This window comes from Fusarium subglutinans, assembly GCF_013396075.1.
Source record: "Fusarium subglutinans strain NRRL 66333 chromosome Unknown NRRL66333_c0000016, whole genome shotgun sequence".
NCBI lineage: Eukaryota > Fungi > Ascomycota > Sordariomycetes > Hypocreales > Nectriaceae > Fusarium > Fusarium subglutinans.
The window spans coordinates 352,296-373,492 of NW_023502079.1; the positions used below are offsets into that span (position 1 = coordinate 352,296).

At 48.1% G+C, this 21,197-nt stretch overlaps 9 protein-coding genes across 9 annotated transcripts; 3 read left to right on the forward strand and 6 right to left on the reverse strand.

The window, feature by feature from the left end:
• Positions 1–147: 147 nt before the first annotated feature.
• Positions 148–2,042, forward strand: FSUBG_1939 (uncharacterized protein; the record flags this gene model as incomplete). The annotated part of the gene is made up of 6 exons (XM_036679658.1): positions 148–281; positions 374–524; positions 620–714; positions 761–980; positions 1,032–1,165; positions 1,214–2,042. 6 exons carry the CDS (start codon positions 148–150, stop codon positions 2,040–2,042), a joined length of 1,563 nt encoding a protein of 520 aa, XP_036542582.1.
• A 167-nt stretch (positions 2,043–2,209) lies between these two features.
• Positions 2,210–3,121, reverse strand: FSUBG_1940 (kinase-like domain protein; the record flags this gene model as incomplete). Its single annotated transcript, XM_036679660.1, has 1 exon — positions 2,210–3,121. The coding sequence occupies one exon, from the start codon at positions 3,119–3,121 to the stop codon at positions 2,210–2,212; it is 912 nt and encodes a 303-aa protein (XP_036542583.1).
• Positions 3,122–3,917: 796 nt separating this feature from the next.
• FSUBG_1941 (d-amino-acid oxidase) lies at positions 3,918–5,151 on the forward strand (the record flags this gene model as incomplete). Its single annotated transcript, XM_036679661.1, has 4 exons — positions 3,918–3,943; positions 3,990–4,124; positions 4,176–4,273; positions 4,322–5,151. 4 exons carry the CDS (start codon positions 3,918–3,920, stop codon positions 5,149–5,151), a joined length of 1,089 nt encoding a protein of 362 aa, XP_036542584.1.
• Positions 5,152–5,433: 282 nt separating this feature from the next.
• FSUBG_1942 (proline racemase) lies at positions 5,434–6,444 on the reverse strand (the record flags this gene model as incomplete). Its single annotated transcript, XM_036679662.1, has 1 exon — positions 5,434–6,444. The coding sequence occupies one exon, from the start codon at positions 6,442–6,444 to the stop codon at positions 5,434–5,436; it is 1,011 nt and encodes a 336-aa protein (XP_036542585.1).
• Positions 6,445–6,958: 514 nt separating this feature from the next.
• FSUBG_1943 (oxidoreductase) lies at positions 6,959–7,930 on the reverse strand (the record flags this gene model as incomplete). The annotated part of the gene is made up of 1 exon (XM_036679663.1): positions 6,959–7,930. One exon carries the CDS (start codon positions 7,928–7,930, stop codon positions 6,959–6,961), a length of 972 nt encoding a protein of 323 aa, XP_036542586.1.
• A 2,326-nt stretch (positions 7,931–10,256) lies between these two features.
• Positions 10,257–11,710, forward strand: FSUBG_1944 (uncharacterized protein; the record flags this gene model as incomplete). The annotated part of the gene is made up of 2 exons (XM_036679664.1): positions 10,257–10,429; positions 10,474–11,710. 2 exons carry the CDS (start codon positions 10,257–10,259, stop codon positions 11,708–11,710), a joined length of 1,410 nt encoding a protein of 469 aa, XP_036542587.1.
• A 208-nt stretch (positions 11,711–11,918) lies between these two features.
• Positions 11,919–14,942, reverse strand: FSUBG_1945 (heterokaryon incompatibility protein; the record flags this gene model as incomplete). Its single annotated transcript, XM_036679665.1, has 1 exon — positions 11,919–14,942. The coding sequence occupies one exon, from the start codon at positions 14,940–14,942 to the stop codon at positions 11,919–11,921; it is 3,024 nt and encodes a 1,007-aa protein (XP_036542588.1).
• Positions 14,943–15,382: 440 nt separating this feature from the next.
• FSUBG_1946 (uncharacterized protein) lies at positions 15,383–17,907 on the reverse strand (the record flags this gene model as incomplete). Its single annotated transcript, XM_036679666.1, has 3 exons — positions 15,383–17,043; positions 17,517–17,541; positions 17,710–17,907. The coding sequence occupies 3 exons, from the start codon at positions 17,905–17,907 to the stop codon at positions 15,383–15,385; spliced, it is 1,884 nt and encodes a 627-aa protein (XP_036542589.1).
• Positions 17,908–18,430: 523 nt separating this feature from the next.
• On the reverse strand, positions 18,431–21,117 carry FSUBG_1947 (transcriptional regulatory; the record flags this gene model as incomplete). Its single annotated transcript, XM_036679667.1, has 3 exons — positions 18,431–18,607; positions 18,848–20,792; positions 21,089–21,117. 3 exons carry the CDS (start codon positions 21,115–21,117, stop codon positions 18,431–18,433), a joined length of 2,151 nt encoding a protein of 716 aa, XP_036542590.1.
• Positions 21,118–21,197: the final 80 nt, after the last annotated feature.

Sequence of the window (21,197 nt, forward strand, 5' to 3'; positions counted from 1 at the left end):
TAACAGCAGGCCTTGGCCCAAACATCCCCACCTATCAACAACCCTGTCTAGTGCTTACGACACACGCGTAATATGGATCTCCTCCATCCAATTCTTCCCATCTCCTCACTGAAACGGATAAGCAGATTAATAAACCACACACAAGCCATGGCCGGTCACGCCACTGACGAAACAAAGGGCAAAGGAAAAGTCCGACAGCGGCGCGCCCACACGCGAAGCCGCACTGGCTGCTCAGAGTGCCGTAGTCGCAGGGTGCGGTGTGGCGAGGAGCGTCCCACATGGTGAGAGATCCCCCAGCCCCAAAACAAAGCCAGGCTGTTTCGGGAGAAAAAAGGCTGACTGTGCAAATTGGCAGTGAGAACTGCGTCAATAGTAAGAGAACGTGCGAATATCCACCTGTCAAGATACCGCTGAGGGAAAGACGGGCGCTGGAGAAGGCTGGGACGACTCAGCCTTGGGAGCATGTTCCCTGGGAGGCTCCGAGTTCTTCCAAGGGACCAGAGGTGCCCAACACCCAGGCTCTGGTCCGTCAGCTTATTTTGTCGAGCTCTGCAACGACGTTGGACTGCGTGGCCATTGATATGCCCCTCAAATCACATGAACTCTTCAATTACTGTAGGTTCTCATCATCCATACGCAACGATCGATTACTAACAGGCCTTCTGTCTACGGTGAAACCCTTGTCACATCTGTCACAAATCATAACAAGGATTGGTACGTCTAAAAAGCTCGTCTCACTAACCAGTGCTGATATTTATAGCATGTCATATACCATATCAGACCCTGAAGCCCTCCGCAATGCAATTTTGATGGCAGCTACTCATTTCACTTTCAAGGTCGGCAGCCTCGAAGCATTTGAGCATACATTCCTCTTTCATAGAATTGAGACTGTGCGATTGGTGAAAAAATGGCTTTCCAGTGGAGATCTCACGCTCTCAGCTGCCATCACCAAACAGATCGCCACCTTGGCATATACAGAGGTATGCAGGTGAACGTCGCTCATTGTTTCAGATGTACTAAGCCACTATTAGTTCTGCAGTGGTAACATGCAAATGGCAGAAAAGCACTTAAACGTCATCTACGCTCTGCCATGCCAGACAACAAACCCGTCGAATAGCAATGGCAAGTCTCGTGACCAAGAGCTCTCTGATCGCTATTTTGTGTTGTGAGTATTTGTCACTCAGACTAAACCTGGTGTCAGCTAACGTCCTAGAACCTCCACCTTCATCCACGGCGTACAGACCGTTCTCCATGGCATTCTCCGCGCCGAAGACTCAACCGAGAATAACAAAAGCCTCTCAGTCTCCCATCCCATGCGTCTCATGCACAAATGGTACAAGTCGGAGGGCCAGTACCTACACTGTCTCAAACTCAAAGCCATCCGCCTCTTCTCAACATTCTTCATACTGCCTGACATCGGCGCAAGGCTCTCTGATGTCTACAGCGCGTCAATAGTGAACAGTCTTCGTCAAGTCACCGACGAGTTCTACAATCTCACAGAAGCTCAAAAGATACACGATGATTTTTGGAGAACCGGTGCAGCTGCTCGAGTTTACGACGCAGTTCTTGAATCGCACCAAACCTCAATTACACCTACCGATCAACAACATGAAGAGACTTTAGAGACTGAGCAAAAGACTTCATGGTGCGGATTGGTCATCGCAGCAGAGTTATTTCTTGAGCAAGTAGTTGTGCTCTGGCGCCCTTTCACAAGGGAGATATACCTCTGTAGCATGAGGATATTCCAACGCGATCTGACTTTTGCTCTTCAGAAGACAAATACGCTAGAGATTGCAGAGCTGTTATTCTGGGAGTCGTTTCTAGGATTGATGAGTATTTACTTCCATGAGAAACTAGGGGATATGGAGCGAGAACCTGGCTTAAGACTGTTTTTTGAGAGGATTGTAAAGGAACAGAGTCAAGATATGCGTTTGGAGAAGTGGGAGGATGCAAGGAGGGTGCTGTTGAACATTGCATGGCCGTTGGACTTTTCTGAGAATGATTATGCGAAAGGAATATGGGAGGCTGTAGTGGCTGACTAGGTACTGAAGAAAGAACCCATTATCATTCCAAGTTAAAGTGTTATCTTTAAGTGGGACGGTGGTTAGCGACACGGATACAAACCGCGTTGAAGCCTTTGTCAGAGCATTGAAGTTGCTTACAGGTCGTACATGCCTTTGCAATCCTCGGGATCCAGTAGGAACTTGAGTTATAGATCCGCATTTGATGCAACTGGAAAGATAAACTCTCTTAGCCTCGCCATCCCCATCCGATCTCCTTCCATGGTCTCCACTACCTCTTTATCAACCCAGCCCCGAGTATAGCCTCCACCGAAATCTGTGACCCACGCATTATTATCCTGATCTATCAAGACATTCTCTGCCTTGATATCCCCCCAGACTATATCGGCTCTATGCAAAGCAGAAACAGCAGCCTCAATCTGGTCCATCCATCGTTGCCTCACTTCATGTGGAGGATCATCTGGTTCCCCGGGAGCAATCTTAGTCGACAACGGACAACCTCGTGTATCAACATGAGTTAACAAAACCCCAAGAATAAACTCATACTCATCCAACACAATGCCGTAAACGCGACACAGGTTAAACTGCGAAACCAAACCAGCTGTGTGGATCATTCTATACGTCTCGAGCTCGCGTTTAGTCTGAACGCCGGAGTAGCACGGCTTGAAGAAACATTCGGTCTTACAGTTGTCGATGAGGACTTTATTTGGCAGCTTAAATAGTGCATCTTCGGGACTGTCGAAGCTTAAAACTATTCCGGCAGGATCGTAGAAGGCAGTCCAGGTCTCCAAGTCATCGAGAAAGTCATCGTCAAAGCGTAGAAAAGAAGGACGTACAGGGGACTCATCCGCTACAACACGTCGAGGACATAGCTTTTCGTCGATGATGTGAAGTTCAAAGACAAAGAATTCGGGAAATAGATGTTTTTCCAGGGTGATTCTGATGTCTTTGGAGTCACATTCTGGTGGAGGCGCAAGCTCAACAAGCAGTGGCTTAAACGGGGTCGTGACCCATTCATAGACGTCGGTATCATAGATATCGCCGATGACCTCCTCACCCGACTTGAGGACTTGGAGATATGACATGTATTTCTCTGTCATGTTGGGAGAGTTGATAAAATGGGTAGGCGAGATGTTTATGTAGAACATCTTGCCATTCCGGCGGACGGAGAATCGTGCATTGTGATTATCGCTCCGAATGTTGGTGAGAATGCCTTCGATTGTATCTCGGTGTTGTAGCCATCTCAAAAGCCGACCCAATATCAAGTCGACGCAAAGGTGAAGGGCGCTGAAGTGGAGAGAGAGCGGTGAACTGCGGGGTTTGACGTGTCACAATTCATTGGCGGGATACCTTGCACTACAGCTGACTACCCTTATCTTGGAAAGGCTTCCGTTATCCCGGTGAGGGGCGATAAGAAACCCCAGGACATTTATTCAAAAGCAATTGTAAGAGTCCGGGATCAGTTTACTGTGGAATCAATGGGCAGTAGACCAGGTACTTCTTTGGCACCTCGTCTCGAGGCCAGAAGCGTTCTTTCTCCCTGCGGCCTGATTCTAGAACACCATGCGATGTTCACTACAGTCACGCGACAATTCTCCATGTTCAAGTTGGAAAGCCAGCGCGAGAATGAACATCTTTTGAGTTCACTCCTTACTGAATTAGTGCTTGTAGATAACGAGTCTACCCCAGATACTGTTTAGGAAGCAGTTCGCATATGGCTGGCCCCACTCTGCCGAGATAGGCATGCATCCGCGAAGTGACCAATCACAAATGACTAGTTACAATACAGCAGGATAAATACCTATCACTTAAATTCGGCGTTCTCTAAGCTACAGGTCAATTATCATAACCTTTGTGGTCTTCTCGAAGGATCTGTAGAATTACATAATTTTCAAAATGACAAATACCGTTGTTGTTATCGGGTAAGATATTCATTCAATAACTGAAACTTTAGCTAACGATATCTAGTGCTGGTGTAATTGGTCTCACTTCAGCGTTGTTGCTGGCCAAGGAGGGTAACAAAGTCACTGTTGTTGGGAAACATATGCCCGGTGACTATGACGCCGAGTATGCCTCGCCGTGGGCCGGAGCCAATGTCATTCCGTAAGCCAAGCACTGCATCACTTTTAAGATCATTATACTAATACTCTCAAGCTTATCGCCTAAAGACGCAAGTCGATGGGAACGACGAACATGGATCGCTCTGAAGAAACTTGTCGAGGAAACACCTGAAGCAGGCGTTCATTTCCAGAGTACGTCTTCGTAATCATTGTTGAGATTGAAGTAGCTGACATTTTCAGCAACACACGTCCTTCGTCGGAATAAAGACACAGAGTCCGCCAAATCAGGCTTCTCAGCCCATTTCTACGCCGACAACCCATGGTTCAAAGAAATCTTCAACGACTTCCGAAACAACCATCCTTCCGAAGTCGCAACCGGCTACGACTCTGGTTTCCAATACCAAGGAGTTTGCATCAACACCGCCATCTACCTCCCCTGGCTTCTCGGCCAATGCCTCAAATACGGCGTCGTCGTAAAGCGCGCAGTTCTCACTCACATCAATGAAGCCAAGTATCTCAGCCACACTGGTCAAAAGGCTAACATCATCGTCAACGCCACTGGTCTTGGATCTCTTAAGCTCGGAGGCGTGCAAGACACAACCGTCGCACCAGCACGAGGTCAAATCATCCTCGTTCGTAACGAAACACCCAAGAACCTACCGCTCTTTATGTGTTCTAGCGCCCTTGATGAAAGCGGTGAGGAGATCTATGCTATGCAGAGAGCGGCTGGCGGTGGTACGGTTATTGGCGGGACGTATCAGATTGGGAATTGGGATCCACAGCCTGATCCGAATACCGCGAATAGAATCATGCAGAGAATTGTTGATCTTTGTCCAGACATTGCTGGTGGGAAGGGAATTACTGGTTTGAGTATTATCCGGCATGGTGTTGGGTTTAGACCTTACAGAAAGGGGGGGCTAAGGCTGGAGGAGGAGAAGCTGGATGATGAGACTTGGGTTATTCATAACTATGGGCATTCGGGATGGGGGTATATGGGGTCTTATGGGTGTGCTGAGGGGGTGGTTGAGCTTGTTGACAAGGTCACTGATAAGACTCGGGCGAAGCTGTGAGGTTAACTTCAAGTACTGTTATTCAGCATGTTATTTGCAATCACATTTCTCATGAAAGCCTTTGCGATTCAGCCTTGGTTATTAAAGCTACATTATCAAATGCTTGTCTGGATACACCTTCCAATAACCAACCATAATTCAAGACTGCAAGAGACTTTGTGGGAGAAGATTAAATCTCAGACCTGCACGCAAATGGCAAAAGACCCTACGTTTATCGCTTCATTATATTAGAAATACCACTTATAATCAAATCTTATGCTATAATATGCCATAATTATCTTTCTAGAGTAGAAACCCAGTGGGAAAAGGATCCTCCGGGTCAAGATGAACATTCTTCTCCCCCGTAATCCAAGCCCTCCCCTTAACAGTCGGTAGCACCGCATCCAACTCCCCAACCTTTGTCGTCCCTCTAATCCTCCCCACAAACTCCGTATTAATAATGCTCCTAAACTTGACCGACTCTCCCTCCTCAATAAGGCCCCTGGCATGTAGAATAGCCAGGCGTGACGAACTCCCCGTTCCACAAGGACTTCTATCCAATCTTCCTGGTGTGACAACAACAGTGTGCTTAACAGTCTTGCCTTCTTGCCCGTCCTCCAAAGGCTCTGTGATGATGACGTTGTTGATACCGCAAATAGCTGGGTTCTCAGGGTGCGTGGGCATGCAGTTCGCCAAGACTGCTTGTTTCAATCTCTTGCCGAAATCAATGAGACGATCTGCATTGACTGTTTCCACCCGAAGACCCAGCGCTTCTGCTTTGACGAGCACGTACCACTGTCCTCCGTATGCAATATCTACCACCACAGTTCCCAGCCCAGGAACGTCAATCTCTTTATCGAGAGCATAAACAAACGCCGGGACGTTATCAAACGACACAGATCTGCACTTCCCGTTCTCACACTCCGCCGTCGCAACCACTAACCCTGCAGCTGTGTCCAACCTCACAGTACTAACAGGCTCAACCATGGGAACGATGCCTGTCTCGAGAAGAACAGTCGTTGTGCAGACACAATTCGAGCCAGACATGGGGACCCAATCTCCCGGCGCCATGATAAGAAAGCCAGCATCTGCATCAGGCCGACAAGGCGGGACGATTAAATTAACGCTCATCTCTAGGCGTCCTCTGGGTTCTTGGAGGAGTAGTCGTCGAAGACCATCGCGCTCAGCCATGTAGTATGTGAGCTTATCGTGCATTGTTTTGGCTGGTACGTCGAGGACGCCGCCAATGATGACATCGCCGACTTCGCCTTCTGCGTGGCATGTGACGATTGAGATAACTCGTTTTGAGCGCATGATGAATTATGTGAGAATAATTATGATTGAGGTATTTGATCTTTGAGTGAGAGCGAAGGGGGGGTTCAATTGGTCTGCTTTTATGTATAGTCTTTAGTCTGATTCACTTGATTGGCGTCTTTGTGGAGGGGTTGGACTGATTTGGGCGAGGGGCGGAAAACTACCCATTTTAGAACGCCCGTGTTGAACGCGGCTAGAGATCCCGAGCAGCCACGCAAAACGGGAATGAATTGATACGAATGGCCTAAGATATCGGATGACAAGTCAGGTGCTAAAGAATAACCAATAGTAGCTTAAACTCTCATTACTAACTGCAGGACCATCACTTGCTAGTGAGTTCCAACCTCAACGCCTGTGCGAGAACGATGATCAATATACGGAATGAAATGTCGTTGGAAAAGACTCAGGTTTATTCACAAGTAACTATGTACAAGCTTTGAAAGATATGTTGTCCCTAGCCAATATACCTCAACTAGAGCTAGTAGCTTGACAAGTCCAATCACGAACCACCAACCTAAGCACGAACAACACGAGCCTTGGACTTCCATCCCCAAGCCGAAACATCCCGCTTGTTCATAACAGCCACACTCTCATTGTAATCACTAGTACCATTCTCCGGATCAGCATCCTTAGCCTCACAAGTCGGTCCCGCATCAGGCGCCCCAAGCGCGCCCTCAACAGCACTAAACTTCTGCTTCTCCATCGTAGTAGCAACCATGTTCTTAGCCGCCTCCTCAGTCCAGCCGTTGATGAAATCACCATGCGAGCAGAACGCATTTCCGCACGCAAGCTTGAAGGGAGCCTCGCCGCTCCAGCCATTGGGGAGGACCTTGCGCAGATCGTAGCGGATGCTGAAGCGCAGCTGGGGCATGGACTTGCTGCCCTCGGGACACCAGTTGGCGGTGCCGTAGTCGCGTGACTTGTAGGCTGTTTCGAGGGTTTGTTCGTTGACGCACTGGGGGAAGTAGAGGAGTTGTTGGAGGTGGGTTGCGCAGGTTGACGTGGGGAAACCGTTTGCGCCGAGGGGGATGGGCTCACTTTCGCAAGTCCACTCCGCTTTGGCATCGGCGGGCATATCGGCTTTAGTCTGAGCATTGGCATCACCAGCGACCATCTTCAAGTTCTGAGGAATGGGAACCTCTGCGGGTGTTTCGCCAAGGTTGTAATAGGCGCTGAAGCGCATGACAGGGATGGGTTCGTAGTTCGTTCCATCAGCAGTGTAGAGCGGCGTAGGGATCCAGTAGACCGAGAGATCGTTGGGGTTTTCGGCATTGGTGCAGCCCTTCTGCAGTTCCGCGCTCGTCTTCGTGTTCACGGTGACGGCATCGGACCCGAAGAACGAGTGAAGATGAGACTTGCTGTACTCTCCGGGAAAGACAATGGGGTCGATGTTCTTGAGCATAAAGGGAGAAGCAACGTTGACCTGTGTGTAGGCCTGAGCGGCGCCGACAAGAAGGCCGGCAGCGAAAAGAATGGAGGAAGACATCTTGCGTCTAGCAGATTATAAAGGAATCAGATAAGATAAATGAGTAAAAGGTACAAGAAATGTAGTGACAGTCAATGTCTAACGAATGAAAAAAAGAACGAGTGTAGTTTGAACCAAGAACAGCTGCACAGATCACGACCAAACACTTGGGTTTTAATACCAACGCCAAGCTCCCTTCTCGCATCTTGAAAAACCATCCCGCGTACCCCCGCCAATGTTTCGTCAAGATATGCTTAACAGAGATGAAAGACTCGGAATATTATTAGCGGAAGAATTCACACCTGTAACAAGGAGTTAAGTGCAATTGGTCGATTGTATGGCGCTTGGAAACATTGGAAACGCTGGGCCTTGTAATGTCCGTTTTGAAACAGGGAGAGCTTCTCTATTTGGCTGTTCCCGCGTTTCAGTGTTAGGGCGGTCTTGCTAAGCGACGGTGGCTTTCGGAGCTGAGGCTTGGCTTTGTGTTCTATACGCGTATAATCCTATGGGTGTTTTTAAAGGTTGTTTACCCTGTGGCATCGACCTTTGAGGTAGGATTTGGCAGATGCGGCTATAAAGAGGGACGCATCCCGCTCCAGCATACCCATTATAAGACGCGATAACCTCTGCATCATCGCAGCCCGAAATTTCTCGCGCAACATACAGACATTTGTTATTGCATCAGACAAAAAGCACATCGCTCTTAGGTGTTTATTTGTGCTTTGTACCTTCGTGGTGGGGCTGAAGTCTTTTTTTGGGCTCTCAACCATAGGTAGCATAGCTGTAACATCGATGCCTACTGAAGATAGAATGATTTTTGAACGATAGCTTTGCTCTTCAAGTGTGTGCCATTTGCTCAAAGCTGGGCAGCAATCAACCGTTTTATATGGCAAGCCCAGAACTTGGCGCCGTTGGCCTTTGTCAAGCCGTCCCGATAAGCGAGGTCAACTGACTCGCGCGTGTGTCATCTTCACTTAGGCAATCAATAAACCCATACACCGGTAGAACGTGTGAAACTGTCCGAAAGGCCAATCGCAACATGCGTGATCTGCGCTTTACTGCATATGACTGTCCTTGGAAGCATTTCTCTTCTAGTGGGTCGTCAGTTTTGGAACTTCTCCAGTATTCCACCTTTTTAAGATTAAGGTAAGGAAAAAGCTTACGCGCCATCCTTATCTAATGTCAGAGACAGATTGTTATTCCCGGCCCGGTTTTTAGATGAAACACCTCGTGAAACTGGGATGCTTTGTGCTCATACATGCAGCCTTATGCCATAGTTATGACAGCGATAGAGTTATCCACTTATACTGAAAGTCATATCATGGAAAGGAATGATAGATAATGTGACGAGTGCCCCAAAAAGGATGCATCCTTCGAACCAAGCGAGATAGGATTGTGACTGTGAACCTGCATTTCGGGACTTCGGCTAATGCTGACAGGTCCTCTTTGAGCATACATTTCCGACTTGTCAGTAAGTGATGGTGTGAAGCTATGCCCTTCTTCCACCGGGTGGTGGGGGGGGGGGCAAAAAATCTCAGAACTGAATATGGGGTATTAAAAATAAACTCAGTAAAAGATATCCTAAACTTAGTAAAATTACACTAAATTTATAATAAGCTACCTAAGTCCTTTTATCACCTAGGACCAAGGTCCTGAGTATTCTTTCCTCCCCTAGCCTCTCTGCGAATGACAACCTACAACTAACATCACATCATAATCATGGACCAATCCAAAGTCCCCTCATTCCAAGCCTCCTCAGGCCACCCCTGTCCAAAGACGTTGGCAAAAGCTTGAAAAGTCTTTTTATGGATCTCCAACATGACGAATCTCCTGATGATCTGCAACCCACTCATGCTGCAAACGGTTGCATCTTTCATATTGTCTCCACATATCACTTCATCAGCAGTAAGCTTTCCATTTCCACAATGTAATCAGGAGACATTTCCCTCAAGCTCGAATCTGCCCAGGAGATCATCTTCTCTATCTCGTGCCTACTGTGTTCCACTTGGTTCAAAAGTAAAAACTCTATCGGAGGATGTTCGTAACTGTAGGGCTGGTCCCGGGATTTGTAAGTTCTGACACCGGCATCTAAAAACTAGGGGTCTCGCCAAGCCTGGGAACACTTAAGCTGAAATGTAGTGGGTGCTTCCATCAATCTGTGTTCAACCAACAGGTCCTAAGCACAGCCCAGTACAGACACAGTCCGCGAATCCTTTGAGATGACGGGGCATGGATGTTCAGGAGTTTCTGCGGGCCACTTTATCCGGTTCTCCTTAAGAGTGACAGTACATCATCCCAGACTTTGACTGTGATCTTGTCTTGTTCTTCTTCCCTTTCTCACGCGATCATGGCTGTCGCGGCAAGTCTACCGTCGCGCCCTGCGCTACGAGTTGGGATCGTCACTGCACTGGGCATTTTCTTCTTTGTCGTTCTTTCTACTTTTTATTCTGATACTGTACGGTCGCCTGTTGAGTTTGCGCATCGAAAGGCACAACAGTTCTGTGACTCGTCGCAAACGACGTGAGTGTTGCATCTGCCCTGTTGAATCTATGTTAACAGTATAGAAGCATTCCCTCTTTTACACCTACACCTACACCGGTAGCAACAGTCACTCCTGAACCTACACCAGAACCTACACGTAATTGCGAAGATCCGTATCGTCGACCGGGATACCTTTACACACCCAAAGAGCCGAAAGCTTATAGAGAAACGCAATGGATTCCTTTCACGGAGGATTACCTTAATTCGGAACCACCCGAGTACGCAGCTTATCCACCGAAGCACGAGATCATCTTCAATGATACAGCTGTTGAACCAGAGTATCTCAATGCCCCTGGTAATCCTCAACAATGGATGCGCATGGCTGTCGTTGAGAGTCGACGCCGTCGCAAAGTAGTAGAAGCTACTGTCCCATCGACGATGAACACAACAGTCAATGACTTTGTCAACATGAAAGATGATAATGACCTCGGCTGGCTGTGGGGTCGCCGTGTCGTTATGTTCGGAGACTCGGTCGATCGCTACATGACACAATTCTTCTGCGAAGAGTTCGGCAGCAAGATGTATCTTCCTATCCAGGACAAAACAGGCCGTCAAGCAAAAGGCATTTGCGAAGTACCCGCATTCAACCTTACGCTCGTCTACCTCCACTCTGTCGGCTCCTTCACCTACCGCCCCGACTGGTGGTGGATCGAAAACCTGAAGAACGTGGCCTGGGAAGAACGCTGGAACATCTTCTGGAAACCCCACGAAGCACCTATCCAAGGCCCCTCCGGCCGTCCAGATCTAATTCTCTGGCAGAACGGTCTTTGGGACCAGCGTGCTTTCTGGGAGGGTGGTGCGGCGATGCATAATGAGGGGGACAAGTCTATGACCTTGAAAAACAGGCAGATGGCTTGGGAGGAGGTCCGTTTTGTGACTGCGCGCATAAAGAAGATCGCCAAGAGGCTAAATCATGAGTTTGGGGAAGATGTCCCGATTATGTTTAGGGCCTTGACGGTTCACAGGGAGAGTGGTATGGGCGATGCTATAATGATGGAGATGGATCGTTTGGGGAGGGCTGTGGCGGAACAGGCCAGCCATGAGATGTTTGAGTGGGCTAAGTTGATTCATCTTCTTGGGAATCTATATCAGGATGGCTTGCATCCTGGTAAGGGAGCGGCGAGTTGGCTCTGGGGGAATATGGTATTGGAATACCTCGCGAGGTCTGCCGGTTCTGAGGTTGGTGGTGAGGCTAGATCACCTTACTTTACTGGATGGGATGCATGTCACAAGGAGTTAGTAGGCTGGGGAGGAAGATGAGAAGAAATCATCCTCTTACATAGAGTATTTTCCTCTAGCGTTCTACCTTCGAGCCTAGCAACCTAGGTAGCCACAGGTCTGAACTGCAAATGGTTAAAACTCAGACATTATACCATAATGCGTAACTAATGGCTATAGAATAAATTCTGACAAGAAAATAATTTGAAAAACGACTGTTTCCCCTAACCCCTTGCCCCCGGCCCCTTCTTTAGTACCTCATGCGCTTAGAAATGCTCGCTAGCCACTTCGCGACCCTGTTTGTTGACTCTGGGGCTTGTACCTCGTCCATGTGTGCCGGCCGAGGGGGCTGCATCCCAGGTAGAACACATTGATCCAGGTTAAGAGATTCAGTGAAAACCTCGCTGTGGCGTCTTAGCCCCAGTGCCTCAAATGCATATGAATGCTTGATAGCCACTTCGCGAATCCGCTTTGTGACTCTAAAGTTCGTTCCTCTTTTGTTAAGAAGTGCCATGAAGGCCTCAGGGCCACATTGGATTGCGCTTATCGCAACCTCATCACTGACGTCTTTCTCCCTTTTTCGTATTCTAGATATCATAGGTAGAATTATACCGAGTTTGTCCTGCTTAGCCAGCGACATCAACTCGTCTGTGATCTGCAGCTTGTACTCTGTGGAGCCATGAAGAGAGTTAAAGAACCCCGAACTATGTGAATCTATCCCATGTTCGCAAATTCTTATAATAGAGGAAGCAGCAGAGGATTCTGTAACTGTTAATTTGTAAGATGACTCCGGGAAGAGGTAGGACAGTATTTCAACACCCGCTTCAACAGCTTGTCCATACACCTTTTTCGTTACATTAAAGGGCCTTGTACAGCCTGCGAGTATACACTTGAGAGTGCGTGGACCGTAGTTGATTGATGTGATAAAGAGATCTTCTTCTAGTTCGAATGTGCCTTTCATGGCCAATATAGCGGACCGAAGAGCAACTGGCCGCCATCTTAGTATGGCCCGTAACAAGGCATCGTGCCTCAATTGTACTGGATCGGAATGCGATTTAACGAGCCGCTCGAAAAGCTGAGGTCGACATTGTATAGCTCGAGCGACGAATCTCGGCATATTCTCAAAGTTACAGTCAGGTCTTCGCAGCAGGACCTCAAATACATCAGGGAACCTTTGAAGGCACTCCAAACCAAGGTCTAAAGAGATATCAGGCAGAGGTGTACTCTTATCCAACAGCGCTTGCATGACACTGCTTCCATGGTGCATAGCGTTGAAGAGATAGTCATCGGTCATCATTGATATCAAGCTTTGGCGGCACAAAAAATGCTCCAGCAGATCTGTTCGAAAGGTGCTCTGGAGCATTTGCTGAAGCTTTCGCCTGGACATGTCTGGGAGTTTTTGCTGCAAATCCTGAATATTCGATGCTGGTGAATCATAAACTGGCCACTCTCCTCCTAGGATGTAAGCATACAAGTCCTTCATCACCATATGCTCCTCCTTAGCGTAATCAGGTTGAATGGCGCTTTCTTTCCTATCGGTCGCCATGCCGAGTAATGCGTATACTCTGTCTCGCGGATCTGTGGCTTTGCACCCTCTAAACTTCCACAGCAAGTTGCTGAGGTTTCTGGTTTCTTTGCGCGATGCTGAGGGTGTCAATGGATGAGGCATAATATCCAAGACAGCTTGAAATTGTTCAGTAACCTTGACCTCCATAGCATGTGGAAGTAGGGCAAAAATCCACCCCGGTATTTCCCCCAGATTACATGTCACGATAATCTTTTTCGCGTTGGCCACTTCCTGCAAGATCCAAACTCTTGAAAACCATGGCTTTTCCATAAAGCTTTCAAGGCCATCCACCAACTTATCGCGACAAAAAGGTCCGAGGTTGTCTTCAATCTGTCTCCACTGTGACTTCCATCGGGGGTCTTCACGAGGCCATCCTCGAGCGACGCCTGGCAGTTGCGCAACTTGCGCTTCGAGCATGGTGATGGCAGATTTTAGCTGTGTGGCATTGCCACTCAGATATCCAAGCCAGACGATCACTTTGTCGGCTTTCTTGTAGATCTCTCCCATGCGATTGACTTGGTGACCGCGCTCCTTGATATTGGTCTGGTCAATGCACAGAGCATCAATCCAAAGCATCCGGTCCGCGTCAGGTCTCCTCAAGTGACAGAGAGCTTCGTACAGGCTTTCAGTGATTGGCAATATCTTTTCATCTACTATGATCTCATGTGGTGTACTCTGACTTTCCCAGGTATAAGACAGTGCTTCATAGGGGATTATGTCGTTGTCATTGAGGTACGCTTGCCAAAGTTGGCACCGCAATTGTGATCGAACGCCCTTTTTAAGTAGTACCAATCGAAATCCAGCACTCTCCAAATCAAACGGCTCGTATTGATATCTGTCTGTAAAGGCATACTCGTCTTCCAATTTGGCGGTACTGATATGATGAGAGACAAACATAGTATAAATGACTGTGGCCATTTTGATTTGACGTAACGCAGATTCACCCAATTTTGGAGAACAGGAATCTGTAGAGCTAACTATGCCACAGATAGTTAATATTGGGAATCTTGATTTGATAGTGGCAGCGGCCCGTTCGAAGCACATGATCTTGTTGTCGCATCCGATCTTGTTGGCTAAATCACAATCAGAGAGGAGACGAGTAGATGATGCTACTTTTCCCCTTAGAACTTTGTTGGCTTTATCGGTATTTCGTTCCGGCGGCTGCAGATCCTTTGTGGAGGCAACCTCTGCTCGAGGTGATTGATGTTGCAGATATTGTCCCCAGTGCTGGCGACCCTCCGGAAATTGGATGATGTTGATAACAGATTTGATATAGGAAGATGGATGGCTCATTTCAAAAGTCGTTGAGATGTGATTCGAAGCAATTGTGTCACTGACGTCGAACTGAACTTGCCCAGGTTGAGAGCCTTGCGGAAATGCCACGACGATATCGCCAACTTTGGCAGGGCTCTCTTCGGGTACTGTGCCATCGACCCCGATTAGAAAGCCAGCTCGAATAAACGGGAAAACTTCGAGTAAAGCGTCGACAGTGTCTTTGACGAAGACAGAGACATCAGCCATGTCCTCCGCTTTCCCTACCAGGACAACATTGTGAGGGCCGACTTTTCCAAGCGAGCATGCAGCTCCCGAGCTTGTCAGATAATATTCTGGATCAGGTTCGTCCAATAAGGCTCTGGCCGTCTCGTAGTCTTCCGGCGACGGCGCCACGATTGTGATATGGTAATTATTCAGATTTGACCTATCCATGACCGGTGGGCAAAGAAAGTTCATGCAACTGTATGACGAATTGAAAAGGTTGCAGTTAAGAGAGCTGACAGGAAATTATAATTTAGAAAGAAAGGGAAATGCGAAGAGCATATCCTTAATTGACTGTCAGATCCAGACGCGGCGAGGCTTCATGCCACGTCAGAACTGCATTGAGGCTTGGCAAGCCACCATGTTGATCAAACACAGGCCGCCTATCAACTGGCTGATACAGCCTGCAGGGATGGTTACACAAAAAGCAAGTTACAATCAAAGTGGAAAAACATTGCAACAATGCCCTCAATCGCCATCACATCAAGTATGCCTTGGCTAAAACACAAGAAACTACATTATTGCAGATCAAAAAGACTATAATAGTAATCGATAGGGTATAACCTCTAAGTATATTCTATCCTTGACTAAGAATACTGCTTCTATCTTATCTAAGCGCCATGATCGGCACGCTTCTTGCTCTCAAGTTCCGCCCAACGGTCACATACAGCCTTGTCGATATCCGCGAAGCTAGCCCCCTTGGTCCAATGCGGTAATCTCCAATAAGGGTAGTTCTCCCCTCCCGGACTTCCAAGGCCTGTGCCATCATTGCTATGAAACACACGCCTCCACTCGCGATCTACCCACTTTCCGTCTTCTCGCTTCGAAACTCCCTCGGTACCCCATGGACGATTCAAGGTCGGTCTACTCTGGTCATTCTGCATCTGATAGTCGTGATACATCTTGTAAACATTGTACTCGGGGTCAACGTGGAAACGATGGCATGATATGGGGAATCCATATCTAATGAGAGGATCAATGAGATCCCAACTATCCAAAATCCAGTAATCTTCGATAGGCCTGAAAGGGATGATCGCACTGTACAGTGCGTCCCAGCAGCGCTGAGAGTCCGAATCACTGACAACACCATTACTGCTAACTTTGGTAGGAGTAGTCATGGATCGCATAGCCTGCACGATGCCCCTCAGCATTCCCTCTTCATCCTGGTTGAGCACTTGGTACTCGATGAGAATCTCAATCTTCTTCTCAAACACATCTGCGGCTTCACCAGGATACTCCTCCGCCCAGGCCGTAGAGCTATCCATCAGATCCAGGAAGAGCCCCCAGGTAGTGTACAGTAAATTGGTGAGTTGCCACCACGACACGTCGGCTGTTTCCACCACTCCTCCTCCAAATTGTAAGTCGAAGGGCTCGTCAAAGCGATACTTCCCTGCCCATCTTTGCATGAGAGGTTGGGAGGGCTCTTCATAGATAACTTCGAAACCTACAAGGCGTCGCACATAATCTCGGAGGACAAGCTCAAGAAGGTCAGGTGGGCAATGGGAGCGTAGAGCCACGTCAAGAGGCCCCGTGATAAATCGTACAGTTCCATGATCTTCCCAGCTCTGGCACCGATCCATGAAAGATGCAAAATTCATGTGCAAAGGGAGTGAGTAACCGTGGCTGTGCAGCATCTTGATCATCTGGCAAATGCCTTCTGTGCGGACACGATCAGGACTCTTGCTCAGGATCGTAACCAGAAATTCAGGGACATGATCGCAATAGTCGTTTGCTATATACCACGGCTGGTCTTGCTGCTCTCTCATGTCAAACTTTCTCTCCAGCAGCCACTCCAAAGCGTCGACGCACTGGTCAATGGGGGTTTCGCCCAGGTAAAGGCACTCCAGTAGCTCATCTATAGGCCTGTGGTGGGTATGCTGACGCTCAGAAATGCATTGACAACCGTCAGACTCAGGCAGTTCCCATCTCGTGTCAGCTACAGCTCCAAACTGAGCGCATCGATCCATCGCCCTGATATTAGCGCTTCTAACTGCCTGACGAAACGCGCTGCAGTTATCCCCAAGATAGTAAGATTTGAGGTACACTTGGCTGAGAGGAGGACTGAGCAAGCATAAACTCTTGAACTCCTCAGCGGAGATGGTGTCTTGGTCTTTTCCGGGTTCACCTGAAATCTGGAGAAGAACTTCAGTGGGGAGAAGGTCCAGTGTAACTGGTTGAGATTCTTGAGAGGTCTCCGTATCAGAAGACAGGGACTCAGGGTCTTGATCAGGGTTCTTATCAGAGGACATGTTTTGGGTTTTCGTTGTGTGGGCTGGTATTTGTTGTAGTAGTTAGTAATTGAGCTCGTTGTTGAGAATGATAGATCCAAAGCCTACGATTCGAATAGATCACTACTTATACATAGGCTGAAGATTAACTTGACTGAACTTCAAATATTTCATGTTCTGATTGAGATCCTGTTACATCTGAACATTTCTTTCAGCCTTCGTTTCGACGCATGGACAAAGAATCACACAACGAATTGTTTTGTTCACTGCGTCAGGGACTTGTTGAACAAGCAGCCAGCGATCAAAAACGTTGACCTAACACCGCCAATTTGGACCTTTTCTTGGTGAATCTTGAAAACACAAGCTTGGGAGGGATTCCACACGGGACTTTCGCACCACCTCTCCATCAACAAAGCAAGTGACCATCCTTGTTAGACACATACTCGTGTGCCACCGCCGCTTCTATTAGTCTCAATCAGCTATAATCTCACAATAATCTCGCCTCAGGTCAACTCACCGATAGGAACAGCGACCTTTTCACTCTGCCCTTCACAAGTGCACCTAATCCAGTACTCTGCACCACCGTACCATGGATCAGGCGCTACAAACATCTCACACCCGTGACAGCTTTCAGCAAAGTTTCCATGATAAGTTGGCTAACATATTCCTCAGCTTTCATGAATCGAAATGCTTTCACGAGCACGACTCACTGTAATGGTGCTGCCGTCGTAGCCAAAACAGTCGTTGAGGTCCAGCTCAGACGGGATGTAGCCTGAGTTGTCGCGGGGCTGACATTTACCCGATAATGTGTTTGTTTCGGAGTTGAAGGCGATGTCGATACAGGTTCTGTCGATCTGAGCGAAGGCAGTGCCCAGAAGGGTCATTAGAACTGTGACTACTTTGGTCATTTTGGGGTGTGTCACTGGCCGAACAAGCTTATCTTCACTGGCATAACGTGGCTTACTGCCGGACTTGGCGGGGAATATATGTCTTTATGTGAGGGTTCCAAAGAGGTGCTATGCAGTGATCCTGCCACTCGGTTAAATGAGCACTGATCCTGACTGCTTCAACTACAGCACGTGAATCCTTCGCTCGCGTCTAGTGTCAGAAACATATGACCCGAGGGTGAGTTGGTGTTGAGATACTGAACCCCAATAGGCTCTTCTGTAATAGGCAACTCTAATGCAGTAATATCGGAACTTCAATGCATTACTTACCTACTCAAATCAGCTCAAGCTGCATATCCCGCGGATCCTCCGGGAATAATCCTTCGGAGAAGCTTCTTTCTCCGTCTTACATTCCCCGTAAGCTGAAATCCGGGCTGCACTAGATACGGCAGTGGGTGAAGGTTCATGTTCGACTACGATGCTTTCAATGTGACACGGAATTCCGTCTTCGCCAACTCACCCCTGCGATGATAAGATCCGCCGACTAATCCATAGTATCGTTCGGTTGAGCGGTGTCTTCTTGACCAGAACACGATTCGAGTTCTGTTAGCACACTCCCAGTTGAAGACGACTCGTCTTCAGCCACAAGCGCAGCTGTAGCTTGGAGCTGACTACGCCAGACATCAACAGGTTCAATTTCCTCCCGGAACTGTTTCACATCCTGAATCAATTATTAAATCTATCGTAAGTATCATATCACCGTCTAATAATTCGTTCTACTCTGATCCCCATACCCCTCCATCAAAAACTCCATATCATGCCACCCCGTCATCTCCATCTCACTCCCCGGCACATACTGCGCCAAAGATCCCTCAGCCATCCCAAACCCCGGAAACGGCAAAAAGTCCAACAGTCCCTCCATCGACCCCAGCGCCACCCCTTGACCCTGCTGCACTTGCACTTGTTCAGCTGACCAACCGGCCGGATACGGCAGATTGTTCATGTTGATCCCTTGCGGGGGTAAATTCGCTGTACCCGGAGGATCAGTCGGATTGTTGGCGCACTCTGAGAAGGTATCAACGACCTGAGCTAATCGCTTCATTGAGCCGCATTTATCCGTGTGGTTGATGACGTTTCGTAAGGTAGCGACGAGACGACGGACTTTGTTCTGGAGCATTACTTCATCTGGTCCGATGCTCTCTGCACCTTCGCCAGGGCGTAATCGTAATAACCACAGGATTAGGATCATAGCAGAGCAGTAGGCGTAAAAGATATCGAGGCCAGAAAGACCATTGATCACATCAAAGTGATCTAGGAGTATCATAAGGTAACTCAGTTGACACGCGTGCTTAACACATAGAGCTGCACGTGTAGGAACCGGAGTTTTCGGTGCATCTTCTTTCCGTGCTGCTGCTACGTCGCGAAGGAGAAGGGGACGTGTAGCCACGATGGCGATGTAATGGAAGTGAATATGTAGAAGCAAAACGGCGCGAAGTTGAGCTCGTGTCTTCCATGCCAAAGAGACTTTCAGTTCCTCCATATCAACAGCTCCTTCATGATCGATAGATTCCAGGGCCGGCCCCTCCATTTTAATCCACGACACGTCGAGACCGGGTGCTTTTCCAATATCCTTCTTCCAACCATTCAACGCGTTCAAGATCTCATCCAGCGTCGGCCCTGAGCTTTGACTGATACCAACGTGCAAGAGTCTTGTTCGCGCAAGAATGGCTTGAAGTTTGACAGACCATGATACAAGTCTTGCATCAGTCCCTATACCTCCTTCTACGAAGTCTTCTCGTGGTGGAACGACTTCGACGTCGAGTTCTTGGAGACCACTGGGTCGGCCAAGACTTGAAGCAAGGAATTGTTCGAAAGAGTAGAGTGTACAAAAGACCCATTTTCGAACTTCCCTTTCTAATGGCCTGAATGAGGCACCCATGTCTGAGCGATGAAGACCAAGAGCAAAGGAGATCCGAGTGGCTGTTCCTGCGATGTTCCACGCAGCATTTCTTTCATTATTGTTGTGCAAAAATAATGAAAGAAGCAGTAGAACTCGAACATTCGTAAGTGAGCACTTCGAGATGAACTGAGGGAGCAAGCCCCTAGCAACAGCAATAGATCTTCTTCGAAGAGCAGAATGATCAACGTTGGGTATCGACCTATCAGCGATAGATCCAAATACCACAATCATATGAAGACAGCCTATCCATCCCCAGTCTGGTAATCGAAGCGGTCTCGAAGGGAGTCGAGAATTGCTCCGAGCTTCAACGATGAAGCTTTCGTACTCTTCCTCAAAAGTCGCTCTGTGAAAAAGAGGAAAGTCATCATGGGCATTCTTGAAGTACGACTGGATGAGTAGATCAAGGACTTCATTTGAGGGAAATTGGCCGAGTATTTCATCCATATCTGCTGTTGGTAGGCGGGTAAAGTCGCGTGCGATAGCGGAGGTGATGGATCCAGGAGATGGTCCATCTTGAGGTGTTGCTGCAGTACGTGGTGGTTGATCATCGTCGTCTTGGCCATCAGCTTCTAAAAGCCGACTTGTATTATCCTGCGTGAACTTGGTGACTCCTTCACGGCCAGGTGATGGATAAGGGCTATTATTCGAATCCACCAGATTCCGAAGTTGATTCCAGAAGTTGAGAGTCCCTGAAGGTCCGATATAGTGCTCATGACCAGAGTTATCCTTCACAAGCGACGATTGTGGTTCCTCACTAGGTGACTTTGAACTCCTCGGCGACGTATCAGCTTTCGAACCCCCCGTGATGATATCTGGCCCCGTACTCGGAGTCTGCTCTGTACTGGAAGGATTCTGCACTAGATCCTCGACTCTCATATGTGTTCTATTGGGGTCAGAAACATCAGGCATCTTATACCCCATCTTCTGGCCCAATTGTGTAAGATCACTAACATGATCAAGAGTCTCATTCGGAAAAGCGCCTCTGACAATAGCTTCGAGACATCGATACCTAGTGGTGTCAACGACGTTACACAAGATATGCAGAACTGAGACAGACCTATCACTCAAATCATCCACACTCCCATAGAAGCGCGTCTTTCGTGGCGCCGTATACGAGCAAGTGACGTTATGTTCAAGACAATTCACACAGCCTGCACCCGAAGGATCAGGTACACATTTGCACCGCCTCTACACCAAGTCAACACCAACCCATCACCCATGAACTTTACAGCAGATACTCACCTTTCGGCAACGATCACAGCTTTGGGCATTCCGTTTACGGGATTCGTCAGGGATGCGCCGCAGACGACGCTTTGCATGCGCAGATTCAGACATGGTTTATAGGGAGGGA